Source organism: Rhea americana, unplaced genomic scaffold (assembly GCF_003343005.1).
Source record: "Rhea americana isolate MKP2758 unplaced genomic scaffold, rheAme1 scaffold_49, whole genome shotgun sequence".
In the NCBI taxonomy this organism is placed as follows: Eukaryota; Metazoa; Chordata; class Aves; order Rheiformes; family Rheidae; genus Rhea; species Rhea americana.
Genome location: NW_028186634.1, coordinates 3,997,975 through 4,017,110, shown reverse-complemented (window position 1 = coordinate 4,017,110; position 19,136 = coordinate 3,997,975). Strand labels below are relative to the sequence as shown.

At 42.7% G+C, this 19,136-nt stretch overlaps 3 protein-coding genes across 3 annotated transcripts in view; 2 read left to right on the top strand and 1 right to left on the bottom strand.

The window, feature by feature from the left end:
• Positions 1-17: 17 nt before the first annotated feature.
• Positions 18-3,886, top strand: ASCL3 (achaete-scute family bHLH transcription factor 3). The gene has a single exon (XM_085317191.1). The coding sequence runs from the start codon at positions 3,006-3,008 to the stop codon at positions 3,558-3,560; it is 555 nt and encodes a 184-aa protein (XP_085173317.1). The 5' UTR covers positions 18-3,005; the 3' UTR covers positions 3,561-3,886.
• Positions 3,887-6,426: 2,540 nt separating this feature from the next.
• Positions 6,427-12,810, top strand: CUNH11orf16 (chromosome unknown C11orf16 homolog). The gene is given in 7 exon segments (XM_085317189.1): positions 6,427-6,820; positions 7,601-7,760; positions 9,429-9,657; positions 10,372-10,982; positions 10,984-11,034; positions 11,524-11,711; positions 12,329-12,810. Coding segments are annotated over 6 exon segments (1,470 nt in total). The 5' UTR covers positions 6,427-6,548; the 3' UTR covers positions 11,671-11,711; positions 12,329-12,810.
• A 1,986-nt stretch (positions 12,811-14,796) lies between these two features.
• AKIP1 (A-kinase interacting protein 1) overlaps positions 14,797-19,136 on the bottom strand; it is an 18,161-nt gene continuing 13,821 nt past the window's right edge. Inside the window, exons 2-5 of the mRNA XM_085317086.1 lie at positions 18,823-18,967; positions 16,513-16,626; positions 16,135-16,185; positions 14,797-15,224 (exon numbers count right to left, since the gene is read on the bottom strand). Of these exons, the coding sequence (XP_085173212.1) occupies positions 15,081-15,224; positions 16,135-16,185; positions 16,513-16,626; positions 18,823-18,967 (454 nt within the window). The 3' untranslated portion in view covers positions 14,797-15,080. The remainder of the gene's footprint in view (positions 15,225-16,134; positions 16,186-16,512; positions 16,627-18,822; positions 18,968-19,136) is intronic.

The window sequence follows — 19,136 nt, the reverse complement described above, 5'->3', positions numbered from 1 at the left end:
TAAAAGCATTTCTCTGAAAATGCTTCAGAGTAGAAATATGCAGTGTTGTTCAGTGCTTGAGTAAGGGAAAGAGTGGATCACCAAATGGCTGGTTGAAAAAAGCAGCTTGTAATCCCTGATTTAAATTTAGCTGTGCATRTGTAGTTGTGACTAACGGTCTTAGAACAGTTTTAAATTCCAGTGTCAAGGGAAGTGGTATATAGAACAGTGCTCTTGATTTGGGAATGCCAAGTGCAGTTTTGGCTTTCTTAATCAGCAGTCTGGGAGACTGCATGGACATGGAAAATAAGCTAAATGTAGTAGTAGTTTCTTCTCCCCAATGATGTGAAAAAGAAGGAGTAAGGGATAAGACTTTGGCACAATACTAAGGTTTGGAATATGAACGCAGAACTTCAAAGTAGTTCAAGTAGATCTTATGACACTGTCATAAAATCTAGTATCAKTTTAATCCATACTCTCATTCAAATGTTGATTTGTGTGTTCACTGTAAYGGTAAATCCTTAACCAAATTCTGATTGATATATTTAGACATTGAAGTACAGAATTCCAATAAATGGAAGTACTGCTTCAGCAAACTGCAAGAGGATGCAAACAGGAAGTGCACAAAATGCATTCCTGATTACTTTCTGAGGTAATCCAGTTGTGCTCAATAGAGTTTAAGAATTTCTAGTCCTCCCTGCCAGGATTTGTTGCCATTATAGGTATGATGTGGGTGGAAAAGCCAAACCAGAAATGAGCAGATCTAACTGTAAGCTACTTTGCATGTTGTCAATTGACTATAAATTACAGTAATCATTGACTCAGCGGAACAAGCTACATAATTCAGGTAAGAGGCTTGCATATTGCTGCATCTAGCAATAGGTCTTCACTGAATATTGTTTCTGTAAATCACTTTTATCAGCTATTCAATACAAGTGCTTCCATAGCTTTTTAATGACTTATGTTTAGTATGACCTATTATTTGATTAAATATGATGTATGAAAAATGGAAAATATTAACTTCTCTTCTTTCCTTAACACTATTCAGATATTATTCATCAATCTTAAAATGGCACATCTTGTTTCCTTAGATTTTACTTTCATCTGAAGATTGGTGAGTCTGCAGTCTAATAGGAAGACAATTCTAGCACTTGATTTCTAGCACTCTGTGCAGACAGTAAGGTGGCAGATTTTTGTGGAATGCTGTTGTCCCACGGAAGTCTCGGAGCTAAGCAACCAATGCTGCAAGTATCCCTTTTGGGGGGGGGTGTTGGTTTTTTGTTGTATTAAAAATACTTTTGTTTTAAAGATGTTTTTGCTATATAGCAGACTTCATTCTGTGATGATGTCTTTACATCAAGTTACAGTAGAAAATAAAAAGAGAACCCCAACATGATACTAGTAAAGGGAAAGAAGTGTCAGTTTTTAAGATGTATGTTACTCTTGTATAACAGCATGCTATAAATGAAAACTCGCAGGATTTCTGTATTGAGATCCATTGCATTAGAAAAATGGATGACACTGGGTACGGACATATTTTGAAGGAATATGGTATGAGGATAGGCCCACACAGAATGACAGTTCTTTCCCTATTAAAAGTGAGAGATATGGTTAAAATCTCTCCACGTCATTATGRAGGATTAAGGGAATCCCATTTGTGTTGTGGAGCTCTGGTCTGAACATTCGAAGCTTTGTTCATGTTCTTTTAAGTAGAGGAAGCTGTCTTTTTAGTTACTTAATGTTCAGGTGGCTTTTCCATTACAGAGGGTGTAATAAAATGTAGGTGTTTTTACAGAGTAATGTGTAGATGAGAAAGTGAATGGTATGCAAGAGCATGTCTGGCTGGATTTTGTGTAGGCATGTATTGCTCCCCATCAGGGAGGATGAATCACACTATATATATATATTTTTTTTTTCTTTAAGTTAACATTAGCTATTCTACATGTATTTTTAAGTAGCTGTTAGGTAACAAAAACATCATTACAGAATGCTGAGATTTAGCTGTTACATAATGCTGTTGGGAAGGCCTGTAATATAGCTTCCTATGAGATGCTGATAAGTTATCTTTGTAGTAAATATGTGTGATTTAAGTAGTTACGCCTGCTATGTTGCTCTGAAGAGATGGTATGTGTTTTTAGTGGGCCACTGATTTACAGGTTTTTAGCAATGCTCTAAGCACTGTGTAGAATCCCTTCTCCTTAGTAAAATAATTTATAACTGGATGAATGTGAGCAGGATGTAGTGGGGTTTCTTTTGCTTTTAATATCAGCTAATAAATGGATCTTCTTGTAATCACATCAATAGTGTCATATTTAGTATTCTATACATGTGTTTAATATACAGGTAAGTGCAGGAAYGTGGGGACCCAGGGAAATAAAAGGTTTAGCAAGAGTTCATGCTTTAGCCTGGGCATAGTACTTGACAGGCATAAAATTCAGGTTGAGATCCTTCCCTGCAAAAGCTTTCCATCTACTATAGACAATGAGCGAGACGTCAAATGAATAGAGAAAAAAAAGTAGTGTGCTGTGCTGTGGAAGGCTTTTGGTAAGAGTAGGAAGTCTCTTACTGGATTTTTTGGTTTAATTTTTTGGAGGCAGGAGAAGGTAGAGAGAACATCTCAGATGTTAGAGCATCTCTTTTTTTCTGAGGTACAAGTTTTGGTGGAATCTGAGCAAGCAAGATCTGTGTGGGAAGTATAAAGGAAGTTCCCCTTTCTAAATCTGAGGTCAAGAGAGACTTTGCTGTGTCAAGGGAGGCTTTGATGGCTTTATTTTCTTAAAATCTGTAGTGAATTTTTATGTGTTACTGGTTTGCACCCTCCTGTGTGTTCAAATGGAACATGGTCTGCTCTATGTAATGATCTTGCAACATCATTCCAAAATGTTGCAAATGCATTAGAAGTCTGTCCTGGAAGATGCCAATAATGCTAAGTGTTGCTAAGCCCAGCTGAGCGGGGGGGTTGTTTTGTTTTGTTTACTGTTCAATATCAGTTGTTAAACTTACGCAATTACACATCTCCAGATTAAATGCAGAACCTGATGGATGGCAAAAGCTACTGTAACTTCATGGACAAGTTGTCCATCTGTAGTGACACTCAGCACATACAGCTGACGAGGTCTTTCTGTGCAGACCCTGTGGTTACATTTCATGTGTACCCAGAAGCAGCAAACCAGGTCACTTGCTCTGAAGATCTGTCATTCCTTCCTTTCATGTCAGAGCATCTCATCACGGAAAGCTTCTACAGTGAGTCCTGCACCTTTCCCTATCAACTGCCCCGCTCCAATTACACCAGAAGCGAGTACTCCTGCGGGCCAGCTTTCATCAGGAAGAGGAATGAAAGGGAAAGACAGAGAGTTAAATGTGTTAATGAAGGATATGCCAAACTGAGGCATCACCTACCTGAGGAATACTTAGAGAAACGGCTCAGTAAAGTAGAGACGCTCCGTGCTGCGATAAAATACATTAGCCACCTGCAGTCTGTTCTGTACAGTGAATCTGCGGTGCCGGAAAAGAGGATCACGGAACCAAGCCAAGCACCCAAAGCGACTAACAAACAAAACCAGTTTTTGAAGACTATCTAAACTCTTCCAAACCAAGCAAAAGTTATCCTGGCCAGGAAACTAATAGCCACTATATTAWTAATGGCATGCATGTCCTTGGTGCATTTTAGGAGCAGATCGTATCACACATCAGTATTATCCTGAATAAAAGAGCTTTAATTTCACATATACAGTTAGCTATAAAAAAGGCAACTGAGGAAATCACATCTGAGTGGCTAAAGTTAATTCATGTAAATTGGAAAATGTCTACAATTGTTACCAAACCAAAAAGGCATACAAAGGAAAGTAACTATATACCGTCACACCATACATGTTTTTAAATAAAATAGAATTTTTCCTCTGGTGGAACTGGGCTCTTCATTTTCAGTGATGTTAGCAGTTACCTCCTGCATGCACTTTCTTGAAGATTTTTGTTCTAATTGCCAGTGTTTTTGCTATAAAACAAGGAGGACTTTTAAAAAGTCCTTAGGAGTGTTGTTAGAAACAAACAGAAAGGATAAATCGATTTGGGGAGGGGGGAGGAGAGCAATTCTCCAAAGCATGGTTACAAGCTTAGGAAGAGCATAGTGYCTTGCAAGTGCAATTCTATCCTTTTTTTTTTTATTATTATTATTAACTGATACTTTTATTCATTTAAAATCTGTTGGCTTGTCTAAATTTCTGTTGAAAAMTGGATTCTTCCTTAGCTCTTCAGTACCCTTAGAAGTTCCAGGACTGCTCACACAATACAGTATGAAGAGGGTTGGCAAGAGCAGGTCTTAAAAAATTATTTTCTGCAATGGAAATTCTTCAGCATTTTCACTGATAATGGTTGAGGACTGCGGTGGTCTTTTTTCTCTCTAATCTGTTTCTTTCTGTTGCCTACTGACAGTTTCAGCCAAGTAATCTAGAGCAGAATTAAGTGAAATGGTTAAGAATTTAGCTCTGACTTGCAAAGTGTTATAAACATTTGCTGTATTTAAGGGCTTTGTTTTATTGATAATAAGAAAAAYGCAGCTGACAGCATGAGAGTGGTTAATGGGTGGGTAGCAGAATGCAGCCAGTCATCTTCTCTGTTCTGTTGCTTTTATAGAAGTGATTTGAAAAATGCCTACAAAATGCAATTAGTCTCTTCACACACACACACACACACACACACACACACACACACACACACACACACACACACACGAAGAAAATTCTAGGATTTATTAAGGAGGAAAGGAGGCTTACAGATCACAGCAGAGATTAACAGGAAAATTCCTGCATGACTATGACTTTTGGCATTTTTTGACACTCGCTTTGAAGAAAAAGGGGAGAATTTCTGGATTTTTTCCTGTTACTATGAAAAGGGGAAGTTTGTGAAATGATTTGACCCCAGCTTGTCTCAGCTTCAACCCTTCTGTCCACTTTATAAACCAATATATTTGTAACATCTTCTTTTTTTTTTTAATCACAGAGTTTCTTATAATGTTATTTTGGCCATAAAAAAAATACATAAAAAAGAAAAAAGAAAAGAAAAAGAAAAAAGAAAAATGCTAGAGGACACTATATCCTCTCATAATCCATTCTCTGCCCCTGGCAGACTTTAATGGAATAGCTGGATCAATAGAATTGTGGGGGGGAGCTYGAATTTGTATAGATAAGTGGTAGACCAATGGTCACCTCTATAGTTGTGTTCCCTCATTGTCAACCGTTAGGATCAACACGTCAGTTCCTGTTAGTGAGGACTATGGCAACCTCCTTAGTAACCAGAGAACAGCAGCAGCAAGTGGTTTCTTCAATTAAACAGGCAAAAGGGCAAGACATCTGCATCTGGACTACATCCAAAGTGACCAGATTTAGCATTATCAATAGCTGGTAAGTTCAAAATACCTCTGTGTTTAAGTGCTTGGAGCTATCCAGAAAAATCTCATAAAGCGTTACAGATTACTTTTGCTACTGCCATTTTATAGGCAAATAAGGGGACCTGGCTCTCAGCAGTTACAGCACTGAAAAGGCTTGCAAATGGGCTTAAATGAAATGACACTTGCATGTCTTTGGAAAGCATTACTGATTCCAGCTTGCTTTGCTTAATAGTATGAGAGTTTGTGCGCTTGTGAAATAAGTGAGCATATTGTAATCCTCATTTAAAAACACATTCTACAGCAGTTAATCTACTCTTAGTTCTTGTTGCGTTTGGTGCATGATTCTTTTTTTGGTAGAAATTCATAAAAAATATTCCTAGTTTGTATCTCTTTGTAATCTAAGAGACAGAATAATATTCAAAGCTAAACATTTTCAAAATTGCCTACTATGAAAGCTTAAGCTGTATTTTTTGAAAGTAAATTAGGCACTTCAGTTTTATATGTCATTGAGTTTCCTTTTCAAATTTTACTGTAAGCATACTAAACATCTCTAAGCAATATAAAAAAAATAGGGTGGAACCTTGTCTACTAAATTTTTTCAAATTACCAGAGATAACATCACATCATGAACCTCACTGTGACAGGCTCTGAATAGTTACCACTTGTCAAATCTGAGCGTCTCTTTCTTTGTGATGGCAAGCCATAATCTTGCTGTTATAAAACATGACAGGACAGCCTGAAGATTAAAATATTTCTTCTTAATACATCACTCTAAATAACACAAGTAACAGGCAACTCTAATCTAACTTTACATTCAAAAACAGTCACGTTTACTCAATTATGTCAACTCCAGCTGCAGTTTTTGCAATAGCTTGTAAAATAGGGAAGGTTTGGCTGGGACAGTGTAGAAAGAAGCTTTTAGGGAGAGCACAGGGGTAAGAAGAGAGGGCTGAATGTTACAGAAGGAAACAGAAGTTGGAGGCAGGATATTGTTTTTCTGGAGATTTTCATAGCATTTCTAGTTTCTTCAGGTGTTTTTGTCACTTCACCATGTAGGGGGTTGAGAGCCTGAAGATCACTGATGTTGATATGGGTTTATCTGAAAAAAATTCCAGTCTGGATGTTTTGCATTCTTACTTTTCACCMGCACTGATAATTAAAAGTTGTTGAGCCCTGAGGTACAATGGAAAGCATTTGCTTGTGCTGGAAAATGCCAGTGTACTGTCTGTGCTCTTCTCAAGTACCACCAAATCGTGATTTAGTTTTGCAGGTAGCTGCTCTTGCAGGAATGGCTCGTTCAAAAGGATTTCTGCCTACAAATCACAAGTACTGCAGTGCGATGACAGCTCTGGACAAATTCTTGTGCTGCGGTGTCATATCTGCCGCGAGCCCCTGCTGCAGGAACTCTTTGGTAGTGCATCCTGCCTGGATCACTAAGCCCCTCATCCCCTGGAGGTAAAATTAAGTTCTCATTTGGATCTGTGATTTGTTCCTTTTCATGGCATCTAATAGGATAAAACATACTGGAACGTCAGATTTATAAAACCTGACCGCTATTTCCTGCCTCCTCCTCAGCAATTATTTAGATGGTATTGACTAAAATGATTTGCTAACTTGGAGATCACGAAAAGCAAAGCCTGAAGTAAGCCTGCTATCAAAGAAATACGCCTCTGTACTATTTAGATAAATAACAGCATCTTGTATTAGCAGTCATCTTCTGTGAAATGGTTCCAGTGCTTTGTGCCAGGGATTTTTTTTTTGTTTTGAACCTGAACCTGTCATCAATCAGCAGCTTTATTTTTCACTTTTCTACTGATGTTCCCTGCATTAAATGCCCTGTGATAAACCATCAACTACAATATTCAGGTGCATCTAAGCTGTGCTCTGTGCTGCAGACATGTCCTTTCTCTCTCCTGCTCTTAAGGTTTGCCATATAAATTGCAAAGCAGCTAGTGTAGGTTATGCTAGCCCGGGATCCCAGCATCTTCCTAGTACATGTCTGCTAGACCCCAARCCTAAGAGGTTTGCAAAAACAGGCATGGGTGGATCTTTCTCAAGATCACGGAGTTCCCCCCTGCATCATTACATTTTTTCTCTTTCTTTCTACTCGCTGTGGCCTGTGGGAATGATACAAAATCAGGCACAATGTTCCAGTTCTCAAAGATTGTAAGATGTCTTCAGCCAACCTATAAAAGTTCTTTTCTCTCAGTGCTGACCCATTTTCTTTTATTTAAGGTGCCAATGGATTAGCTGCTGCCTCCTTTCCTCTCATGTAGCGTGCAAGAGGCCAAGTGTATCGATGAGATCAGCTGCTTTAGCTAGTAATGGCCCTGTTCTGGTGCGAGGGGAACACGACGGATTTTATTACCATGGTACAGTAAAAGAGGAGCTAGAGGTGAGTGACTGTTGCTCTGGGTGGTCATGTTGGTTTCTGGAATACAGTGTCCGTAGTGGGAGGCAGATCTATTCATTGGAGGAACGAGGTGGGTCACGCGCTGAGCTCTGTCAGAAGAGCTGGGTGGAATTCGCTGTGACTGCGTGGTTCCCCTGACTGCGTCTCTGAGTGCTAGAAAAGACCGAGTGTGGTGGACATAGTCCACCAGCAGTCACAGGAGCTATCAGAAGCTCCTCACATGTCACAAGGGGTTCAGCTGCTGCATGAATTAGAGAAGAGATTGCAAGGGCAGCCTCTAGTCATGGTTATGTTGATGCAGTGCATTAAAAACCCCATAAAGGGGCTCCTAATGTGCCTGATTCCAAGCTGTCCTCACCTGCTGCTTAACGGCGTGCTGGGCGAGCCTGTTAGAGCTGAACAGCACAGCCACCCACGCTGCTGTGGTGGTGATGTTCAGCTCCCTGCTCTGCTCAGCCTCCTTTCTGACTGCATTTCTGCGAGTTAGGGGGCTCGTGCCGGGGCTCGTGAGCTTGAGTGGGAGCTGGGGGCCTGCCCACCCRTGTGCAAAGAGCAGCAGCTGTTCGTGCCAGAGGGGCTGCTAAATCTCTCTCCTTGAAGAGGCACCAAGAATGTTGTTATCTCTAGTTTAGAGACTTCATAAAGCTCTTTCATCAGGCAGGGCTATCGTGACTGTTGTGCTCCTWGCTGGGATTCTTTGTCCACTGTGTTACTCTAACTCAAAGTGGGCTTTCAGCGTTGCGTGCACTGCTGCTCCCCTCCACATCTCCTGAGCTCAGCTGGGAGATCTTTTGCTTTTAAACCCAAGGTTATTGCCCCCAGTTCTTTGTTTCGGGGAAGCTTGCCTTTTGCCCCTCTTGAACATAACCTGTGAGCGTCCTCAAACCGTCGGTTCCTGGTGAGAGCCGTGTTGCCGCGCGCCTCGCGAGGAGAGGCCGTCTGCTTTGGTTGGTGCGGGGCGCTCAGCCAGATTCAGCCAGTGYTGATGTTGTTGTGAGCAGTGTACCAGCTTCTGTTGTGCATAGACACATTACCATCAATAGCACAGGAAAAGCCTACGTGTGTTATGTATACACTTCCAGCTCGAGGCAGCTACAGACCAATGGCACGGGGTCTTTTCAGAGATGTTAGTGAAAACGTTAATTCACTAGTTTGTTAGCACTTCAAACTTAACAGAAGAAAGCCYATTCTTTCTCGAGGACAAGGCAGTGCTTCATTTCTTTGTTGACGGAAAGCCTCTTGGCAGGCCTCAATTTCAATTCCTCAGAAAAGCAGGGAGTTAACATGTRAGGAGGAAGGACTCGGGCTTGACTAAAGAACAGGTTTGAACAGGTTCAGTGTCCCTTGTTATGTGGCGCACACAGTGGGTTTGCAAAATCCAGTTGTACTCATTTGGTAGCGTTTCGTTGGGGGAAGAAAGTACAGATCCTGGCTGTAGTCAATCTGTAAGTCTGCTTTTAAGTATGCTCCATCTGCTACCCCGTGAGCATCCCAGGGCACTCTCCAGCCGCCTTGATTCAGAACTAATATCACGCACTGTTTAGTTAATGTTTAGGCTTGCTGGGTGCTCTGACCCAGCCTAAAAAGCCACAAAATGGTTTGCTAATGAAGTGTTTTTCAGAGAAGCTCTTATTTTGTTCCTGGTAACAGAGTGAAAGAGGAATGTTCCTGGTAGAGTTTGCCAGACCGCTCGTGGCACAAGGAAAGTGTCCGGTTTGTGTGCAAAAAACAAGCAAGGATGATATTCTGGAATACATGAATGGTATGAAGCACTCCATACTCCCTGGAGATAAAGTGCTGGCCCCCTGGGAACCAGACATGGTGAGGTACGGCCCAGGAACTGTCCTCACGGGCATTGAGATGCGGGATCCCTTACGAGGTAAGGAAGATGCTGACCTGTTCTTGCTTGCCTTGCCCAGGAACATGAGTGAAATGGTCAGAATAAAAACAGTGGTGGTGCTGGAGTACCAGTGAACARTTGACAGTTTGGTGTTTAAAGCTTCCAGGAGCTAATGTGACTTGCTAATAGACACCTGCATGTAACCTCGCTAGCTTACCCCTAAGGAAGCCTGCACCTATAGAAATGTYATCTTCTGTCCCCAGTGATGGTTATTTCCTGTCTGCTGTGTGAAGGACAACTGCCTTTTCCCGAGGGATCTGAATGCAGCAGCTCTCAGGAGGCATCCCGTGTGCTGGAAAGCTCGTTTTACTTAATGATTCACCCCTGGGAGATTTTATCACCCAAGCATGCGATTTCAACAGCTCGTTCATTTTCCCATGCTTGACAGTCAGGCTCCACTGACTTATCAAAATACTGTTAAAATGTTCTCTGAGCAGCACTGTTAACTTTGGCAGCAACAACAAAAATTACTCAGTCAGCATTTACTTGCTCATTTGATGAAAAATCGAGAGGAAAGATGCTGTCGTTGTGCTGAGTGTCCTAGCTGCCACGCCACCTTTGATGACATTGCGACGAGGTGTTGCAGAGTGAGAGGGGATAGTTGACTCAAAAGTGTGTGTGTGTGTGTGTGTGTGTGTGTGTGCGCCACAGGCAGACCAGCTGCTTAAGACTGCTTACCTTCTCTCTCAACAGTCTCAGAAGATGAAGAAATTATGGTCCAGTTCTGGAACAGCAAGAAAGTGAAACTCCCACTAGGTGTGGCTCTGTGGATCCCTCCTAGCCTGTGGGAGAGGACTGTAGAGATGATCCACATGCCCTTCACCAGCAGATTAAAGCCCAGAGAAAATCCTAACACTAACTCTTGTATTTTTTCCTGCAGTCCTGTAACAGTCCCAGTTCCTCTTTGTACTGTAGATAGCCTCACTAACCACGGCTTGCCCTGCTCACTCTGCTGGCCACGTTTTCACTATCACTGCGATGGTATACGCTGCTCATCAGTACATGCAAGATGCATCTGCTGCTGCCATCCCCATACTGATGGCTGGTGGCCTCTTCCTTCCCAGTCTTTGGTCCTTCAGAGAGAAAAGGAAGAGGCAGAGCCCAGCAGCAAACCCCCTTCACACCTTCTAGACCTGGAAAATCCAAAACAAGGAGCAGCAGCAGCAGCTGCTGCATCTTCCCTCTCTCCTGACTCAGAGCGTAATCTGGAGCTGTTCCTCACCAAGAGCACTATGATGGACAGTGCTGTTAACACGGACTCCAGTCTTCTTGAGAAGCCCAAGCTAAAGGATTCTGCGAGACCAAAGTGGAAATATTGGAAAAGGAGCCACCACAAGTCCCATCCCAGCAATTCAGGTACCTTTGAACGAACAAACTCACTCACTCACAGGGAAGAAGCAACCAGAGGGAGATAACCAGTGTGCTCTGGTGCCCCCTTCAGCTGAGCAGTCGCTTAGCCTGTAGTTAACTGCTATAGAAATTACAAACTTGCGTATCAGCCTGATGCAATACATTCCTCTCCCCAACACTTCTCCTGCATGCTAGCTCTTCTTTTGGTAGCTCCTCCAATGGAAAACTACCACAACAACGAATCACCTCTGGGAGCACAGATATGCCACTCTTGAGTTCCTTCTCTATCCTCTTCCCCTGCTTTTTATGAGGCTAACTTCTTTATCAATTTTCACAGCTAGTCTATGCAGAACAAATCAATCAGGGGTGGTGGGGGGGGAACCTCCTTTCAAGCTTAAAGTGCATTTTCTTCTCTCCTTAAATGAATATTTCTCAACTGCAGTTCAGGTTTAATTCTTCATAAGTCTTAGATGTATACAATTTCACTCCCTCCAGGAATCAGCACTCACAGCAGCTCACATGCAAAGGGTGAGCCGGGACCCAAAGCCGTCGCTGCTGTGGACAGGTCCTGCATTACCCCAGCAAATCAAAGTGCGATGTTTGAAATCCTCAAGCAGCCTCCCCAAGGGCAACTTGCAATGAAGGAAATCTTAACCCACCAGGATTTCAAGCCATCCTCGACAGTAAGGTAATCTGTATTAATACTGTATTTACTTAAGTGTTTCATTTGTCTGAATGGAAAAAATATTCTTGTTAACTGTTTGGGGCGTAGCTGGAAAAATACATTGCCCCAAGTCAATTGCCTGCTAAAGCCATCCTCCAAATTTGTGATGGGGAGGGAACTCCTCTACTACTACCACAGAGCAAAAACAATCATATAAAACCCATCTGTGCGAGTGTTTGACAAAAACTGTACCTTAAGAAACCAGCCAAATGCCCATTGACATCAGCCCAGTTAAGCCCAGTGGGAAGTGGGGACTTCTATATAAGTGGCCCTGAAAATGGACAGCTCTGACCTTCAGCAGCAATAAAACACAAGAGAAGATAACTTATGATGTGCAGTAGCTCCTAGATGCAGTCTGGAAAGGTTCTGGGCTCTGTTAGTCAAGYGCTGATAGTCACAGCCTTTATTTCTGAAAGATAAAAATACCTATTTTTAGTGAACAGTTTTTACCGAGTATCTTCTCTTCCTCCCTGACAAGCTGTAGGCAAACACAGGATTGTTACTTTAAAGGTAGAGGATACAGAATGAACAAACCGTATCACCGACACCCTCATTTCAAGGCTTGCTTTCTTTCAGCCATCAGGCCCCTCCTGTTTTAGAAAAACCTGGAAAAAAATCAATTAGAACATGAAGACTGAGCAAAAGCATCCACTGAACAAAGGAAGGAAAAAGCTGGCAGGAAGAGGGGGAACATGAAAGACAATGGCAAACTGAACAGGGAAACACTGCTCTGCACAAGAACACCATAGGTACCACGAACTATACATTGTAAATCATGTATTAGTGCCTCTGTACCTTCATTTTCTTGCTCCTGTGAGTTGACTAGAGAGTAAAACTTTGAGCTTGCTAAATTTGCATGATTTTCTTCAGGAAAAGATCAACCTGCTAACAGCGTGACTTAATGAACACAGAATATACTGGAATGTACGCTCTACTCTCACAATTATACATGTTAATTTTAAGCAGAGACCTACAAACTTATTAATTGTATGTCTCCTATTGTATTGTTTAAATGATCAACATATATGCACGTTATATGCTTTTGTAACTGGTCCATTTTTTCTAGGAACATGCAATTTTTATGTCAGTTTGAAACTCCAGACAGACATCCTGTATGTTAACAGGTGTCGTATCTGTGCACAGAAGTGACATGCTTTGCCTTTCGGCACAACTAAAAAGAAACCAGAGTGTCTTCGTTCTAGCCCAGACCTGCAGGATAAATCACGGACACAACATGTCCATACAGTAAGAGGACATACCTTAACAAACACTAAAGGCCATTTAACAGGAGTGAAAGTATCTGAAAGTTACCTAGCTTGCCCTTGAGGCAGCTGAAGTGGAGTTCTGTCTTGTAACGCAGAGAGCATCCCTGACAACTTGATTATCTCTTGGAAATACGCAACACAAGACTGGTAACAAACAAGCGAGGATGGAGAACAGGCTTTTCACTTGGCTGATGTCCTCCCACTGCAGTCAACGGAAAACTCCCGCTAACTTTCACAGGGGGCAAAGTTTAGTCAAAGCCTAACAGCTTCTGAAAACCCTATGGTCTTAGTGTAACGTATTTGTATTTCAGTAGAAGATTTCGTAGTAGTACAGAAATTATGTCATTATTAAAACCATACAACCATACAAGGCAGGTGACTATATACATATATATATATATATATATATATAGACTAGACTTCTGAAAGATTTGTTTGCTGTCCTCCTAGAAGGTTTTGCAGCATCAAGAAAACAAAGATATGAGAGAGCAAGACAGAGGCAAATGCACAGGAGAGGACAAACGTGAGGCTACAGACCTTGTCAGGAAAGGACAGACAGGAAAAGAAAAAAACTGCCAAGAGCTCACTTGCAACAAAGCGGAGAGAGACATGACCAACAAGAATCTAATGACTGTACAGCTGATGAGGTTCAGGAGTTGAAATTCTAGGCAGACTGTGTGCAACTTTTACTCAGGCAAATAAAGGTCTATGATTTAAGTGCTCTCTCTGTAGGCAGCTCTCTCTCTAGAATAGCTTTGTGGATAACTACCATTTTAATAGCAGAGAAACTTTCCATCCACATGGGACTTCAGCATCCTTGTTATTAACTCTAGAGGTTGGCTAGTGTTGYGTTAAATTCCTAATTATTTGGACCTGAACTCTTTACAGTTCTGGAAAGATTGGGTAAACAACTACTAGTACTGAAAGCTTAAACAGATGCAAAGCAAGAGTCTAATAACTCTCCAATTTGTTTGTAGTCCTCTGGAGTCAGCCAGAGGAATGCAGCATAGTAATTTCATTTTGTAGGAAGCCAGAAGGAATAGAGCAACAGTACAAGCTGATAGCAGAAAGTATTTCTTGCAAGATTAAATAAAAACAAAAGARAAAAGTAACAAGAGAGTAAAGGACATGCTACTGTGGATACAAACAACAAAATGCTCAGAGTCAGAATGCAAGCCACTGAATTTTATATCCCTGCCAAAAAGTTAACCRAAATCTTAGTAACAGTAGCTAAGATTATAGATGTACTGATCATGTGACTTATTCTAACTGTGCAGTCCATTTCTTAAGGAGATATAAGTATCTAGTGAGTCTCATTAGTGGGACTGCTTGTGTTTTTAAAGCATATTAACTCAGGTAAGTTGGAGCATGCAGTTGTTCAGTAGCACTTTCCTTTGCAGGAAACACAAGGCAACTCAGGGTACCTTACCTCCTACAGAAAAAGGGCAGGTAACTAATATTTAGTCTAGGCAAGAGCCTGCCTAAGAGGTAGGACATGTCTATACTGAACATTTGTCAAATATTTAAGCACCTTCTTGAATCGCAGTCCCAGATAGTGCAGTTCATTAGCATTTTCTTTCTTTATCAGAATAACTGAAGTAGAGATATGTGGTATTTTGTGAGCCAGATTCTTAGCTGCTCTAAAATTAGTGCCAATCCACAGAAGCTCATGCACATCTGTATTCATACTGCAGGGATTTTGCTCTCTGTGTTCAAGAACAYGACACAGATTTCCTCTCTGAGGATAAAACAAAAGAAGCTGTCATCACAAAGACAAAATTGTGCYTTACTCCACTGATTGCATCTTTAATTGGAATTATACAGTCACATAATTGGAATTAAGGCATACATTGTAAAAATATTTATAAAATCRGTGTACAAAGTGGGCTGTATATAATATACATGTTTGCATTAAGTATAAAACAAATATACAAGCCATAAAAATGCAGATCCAAAGTAGAGAATACTGTTAAAGTGCTAAAAGAGGAGAAGATATGCATAGTTCATCATATGCATTAAAAGCCTAGTATTTTATTCCAGTGATTGCTAAGAAACAACAAACATCATAGAACAAAAGTTAAATCAACACTTTGTCCTGCACTGACATTGACCACGTGGGTTTGTTTCACCATGTCCTCTGAGGTTGCTGTGACAGAATAGGTGCCAGGAGAAACTTCAATGTAGATGTCTTTGGAAGCCTTCCTGGTCTTTAAGGAAAAAGTAAGAGTTTCATTACTGATTAGTGATCTTAAATTTCCCCCCAAAATAGACATTTTGAATTTTGTTAGAAAAATTACATTTCAACTGCTGTACGAACCTATTAAGATTTTTCAAAATATTCAGGCAGCATGGCGGTAATTGTAAAAATGTTCCTATCCCATAGAAAAATAGCAAGTACCATATGCAGTCTTGCATCTAATATTTTTATCAATGGTGATAACCAGCATGCTGTAACCTGACTCACAAAACTGAAASTTGTCAAAATAAACACTTTTGAATACAATCCTGGAAAGCATCCATGCAACAAGGTACTCATATTAATTTGTATGGTGGTACAGATTCCGTGTTTCTCATCTTTTGTGGCTTAGATGCTCCTAAAATTGATGCACGGAGTTGTTAGCCTATGAAAAATAGAAAGATTTTCCTCTCCTTTGAGGAAAGGAGTCTTCAAAGAGACTGTATCAGGGCCAAGCACAACCGGCTAGCTAACCGCCACACGCCCTTGTGGCATGCCTTTCTTTAGCATAGGAGATCTGCCAGGAACACAGATGAGGCAAGGCAGGAGGACAACAGGATTATTGCTGTCGATGCAAATCAAAGGGAGCCTAAAGATCATTTCCTCTGCTTGATATTCTGTACCGATCCAAAATATAAAGTAGATTTAGTTAATTATGTGCCAGACTGTTATGATCTGGTTTATAACTGTCTAAGTCTCTATATGCAAATCCTACTGCTCATCTATACCCTAAGATTGTGACTGTATCAATTACATCTCTGTTATATCTTCYGTGCCATCACAAAATCTCCATGCTTGATCATAAGTTTTCAACTACAGTTTGATACAAAATGATAAGAAAATGCCTCAATTTAAAATTTAAAATCAAATTATAAACTTACACGTTGTTGACGAGTTTTAGGTTGACTGGACACTACAGAGGCTGCATTTTTCTGGAAAGAGAAAGATACTGTTTTCTGACCACACCACACAAACGGTATAATCAGCCCTTGAAAGWAGGGCTGCTTTAAGCCTGTGAAACTCTTCCCCTCTGCAGGAGGGCTGAAAGGACACTGGTGCCACTAGGAGTTTACTTTGCCCCCTCCACTGACTGGAAGGCTCACGTCACTCCAGTCACTCCAGACTTTTGTGTATCTGATGTCAGACTCCTTCTGTCAAAGGTAAATTTGTGTAAGCAAGTATCACAGACTTTAGATGGACTAAACTGCCCCACGGAAAAGGAAAGAATAATCACTGGGGGCAGGGGAGACAGCACTTACCTCTTCTTGTGCAGCCTCCAACACCTTTTCATCTCCTTGCCTGCTGTGGTATCTGCAGATATGTTTGATTTCATGCTCTTTGCATCTACAGGCTGGCACCAAGCTATAGTACTTCTGGACAGCAAATGGAAAGGAGAATATTAGGTASAGAAACATCCCAACCATCCTCATGACAACTCCAGATCCACAGCTAAAGGGGGAACTGTGCAGCTACTGACCTTTTGCATCAGTCTCCTGGCTCATGGATATCAGTAGCCTTCTGGGGACASTGGAATAAAAATATGCCCTGATGTCCACAGGACACCTTGCCGTCAGCCCTRGTTTTAGATGCCTGTCCGCCTGCACAACACACGGGGCCTCCGACATGTCAGAATTTAGTTCACGGAAACATCAGAGAGCGACTGCTGTTTTGTCTGGAGCGAAACCRAAAGGACCGCTGCGGACACGTCTGCCTGCTCAGGCCCTTCAGGCAACGCAGGTGGGGGAAGGCACAGCCTGGGGGCCCCCACAGGACGCACAGGYGAGCTAGGCCCTCGGCGGCAAGCGAAGCGCTTTGCAGCTTGGCCAGTGAAGAKGGGTTCTTCACGGGCAAAAGCAGCACTCCACAAGCAGAGAGCGTGTCAATGCTGAAAAACCAGCTGCGGGGAAGCTAAAGCGCCTCCAAGGCTGGCAGCAGTAGCACAGTGCCATTGAGGACTGCACCGCACTGCACGAAGTCCTTTCTGGGCTCCCTTCTCTCCTGCCCACGGCAAACGAAACGCTGGAGCCCCGCTCTGCTGCCCTCGGCTGTCGCCACCCAACCCTCCGCAGGGTCACCTTTCCGACCAGAGGGACCAGGAYGCTCCCAGACCCCTATTCCACTTCGGGTGTATTTTCCTTCTGTCTGATTGTCAAGAACGCTGGCAGCAATTCTCACTTCCAAATCTATTGCTCCACTTTAGTCCTTGAGGTTATGCGTGTGTCAACCAACTTGGCCGTGTGTACTGTGGCTCGCCGTGTCCTCACGCCCCGAAACACCTCAGGTGCTATGAGCTACTGGGAAACACCTCAGAGAGCGTCAGCGGGTCACATGGGAGGAGCTGGGTTCTTCACATCGTGTCACACAGCACAGAAATAATCAAATGTCAGATTACTGCATCAATATCTAAAGCACCTTTTTGTAAGAAACGCGGATAAGGATCCTTAGTGATCCTAAAGAACTCAGCCTAAACCACGTAACTTTAATGATCAACCAGTTGCCTTCAGTGGCAATCGAGCGCCTGAAGGATTATGCTCTGCTGTAGATTTCTATTTACCTTTGTAAACTATCTAAGCACTTATGAGTCAAAGGATTCCCCCCATCCCTTTATAACTCTTCTTCTGTAAAGATGATGCTGGAAGCAGTACTGTCTAGGCTGAGGCAAAAACGTGGAAGTCGTGCACCTCTATCATGGACTCTCAACAGGAATACAACAATGTTTAGAGACTCCTCTTATGTCRCAGAGGACATAAGGACATAAGAGGACATTTAATCTTGTGTAAAACTGTTCTACTGAAATTGTTTTAGGATTAACTAGTTACTGTTTAGGTAGCACCTTGGAATAATCAAGGTGTTATTTAAGAGTTAATCATCCAGTACACGTAGAGCTACTGTTTTCTCTAATTTAACTGAAGACTTAGCCTCCGTTATTAACTCTGCAGATAACACGCTTCCTGCTGCATAATGACAGCAGACCCCAAGGGCATAGGTGGTGTAAATTGTTACAGAGTTTTTAGAGATTTTAATCCAAGCSTCCCGTTGCAGGGTTTTGCTCTGAGGGAGGAGCTGCCAGAGACCAGTTCCCCGTTCCAGTGTCCCCAGAAGGCTACTGCTATCCATGGCCAGAGCTCACGTGTGGCTGCAAAACTCCACTTTCACAGAGAGTGGGTTCCAGCGTGGAAAGAGTGGAGCTGTGGTTCTGTGCGTCTCACCTCTCAATTTCTGCTTATCACAAACAAAGACGTACTATTGCCCATCCTCTTTATCCAGGAGAAACATCCGAAATCAAAAAAAAAAAAAAAAAAGAATTGCTTAAAGTGATAAATGTGAGACTGAGCCATGGCAGATGTAAAAGGGGGAGGTTAACCTTAAATCCGGAGAGGACATGAATGACAAAAAGCAAGCAGAATTATTTTTACTTTGCTGGGGTTCACGCTTCCCTTAACCCTCCGCCGGCGGAGCGGAGGCGCGGGAGCCCCGGCGGTGCCCCGCGGCAGGGCGGGCTCCGGCACGGCGCTGCGCACCTGCGCAAACGGGCCCCCCTCGGCCCGCGGCCGGCTCCAAGCCCTCACCTCGCACTGCCTCGCCGCCTCGCTCAGGAACGCCGCCGCCGCGGCAAACGCGGCGCTCAGCCGCTCCGAGTCTTCCTCCTGCAACCAAACGCTTGAAGTCACAACGCGGCGCCACGGCTTGCAAACGGCGGGAAGTCCCGAGGTTCTGCATTCTCGGTTATTTTAACTCACGCAAACGAGCCCAGCTGCGCACTACGGCAGCAGCGCGAGGCGCGGGAGCTCGCGCGGGAGGCCGCTTCCGGGAGGAAGCCGCCCCGTGCACCCCCGGCCCCGGCGGGCAGCGCGTCCCGGGTCCCGGCCCGCTCCCGCCGCCG

Excerpts from the sequence above, each read along its gene's own strand:
- ASCL3 (XM_085317191.1), top strand. The coding sequence starts at position 3,006 with ATGCAGAACCTGATGGATGGCAAAAGCTACTGTAACTTCATGGACAAG.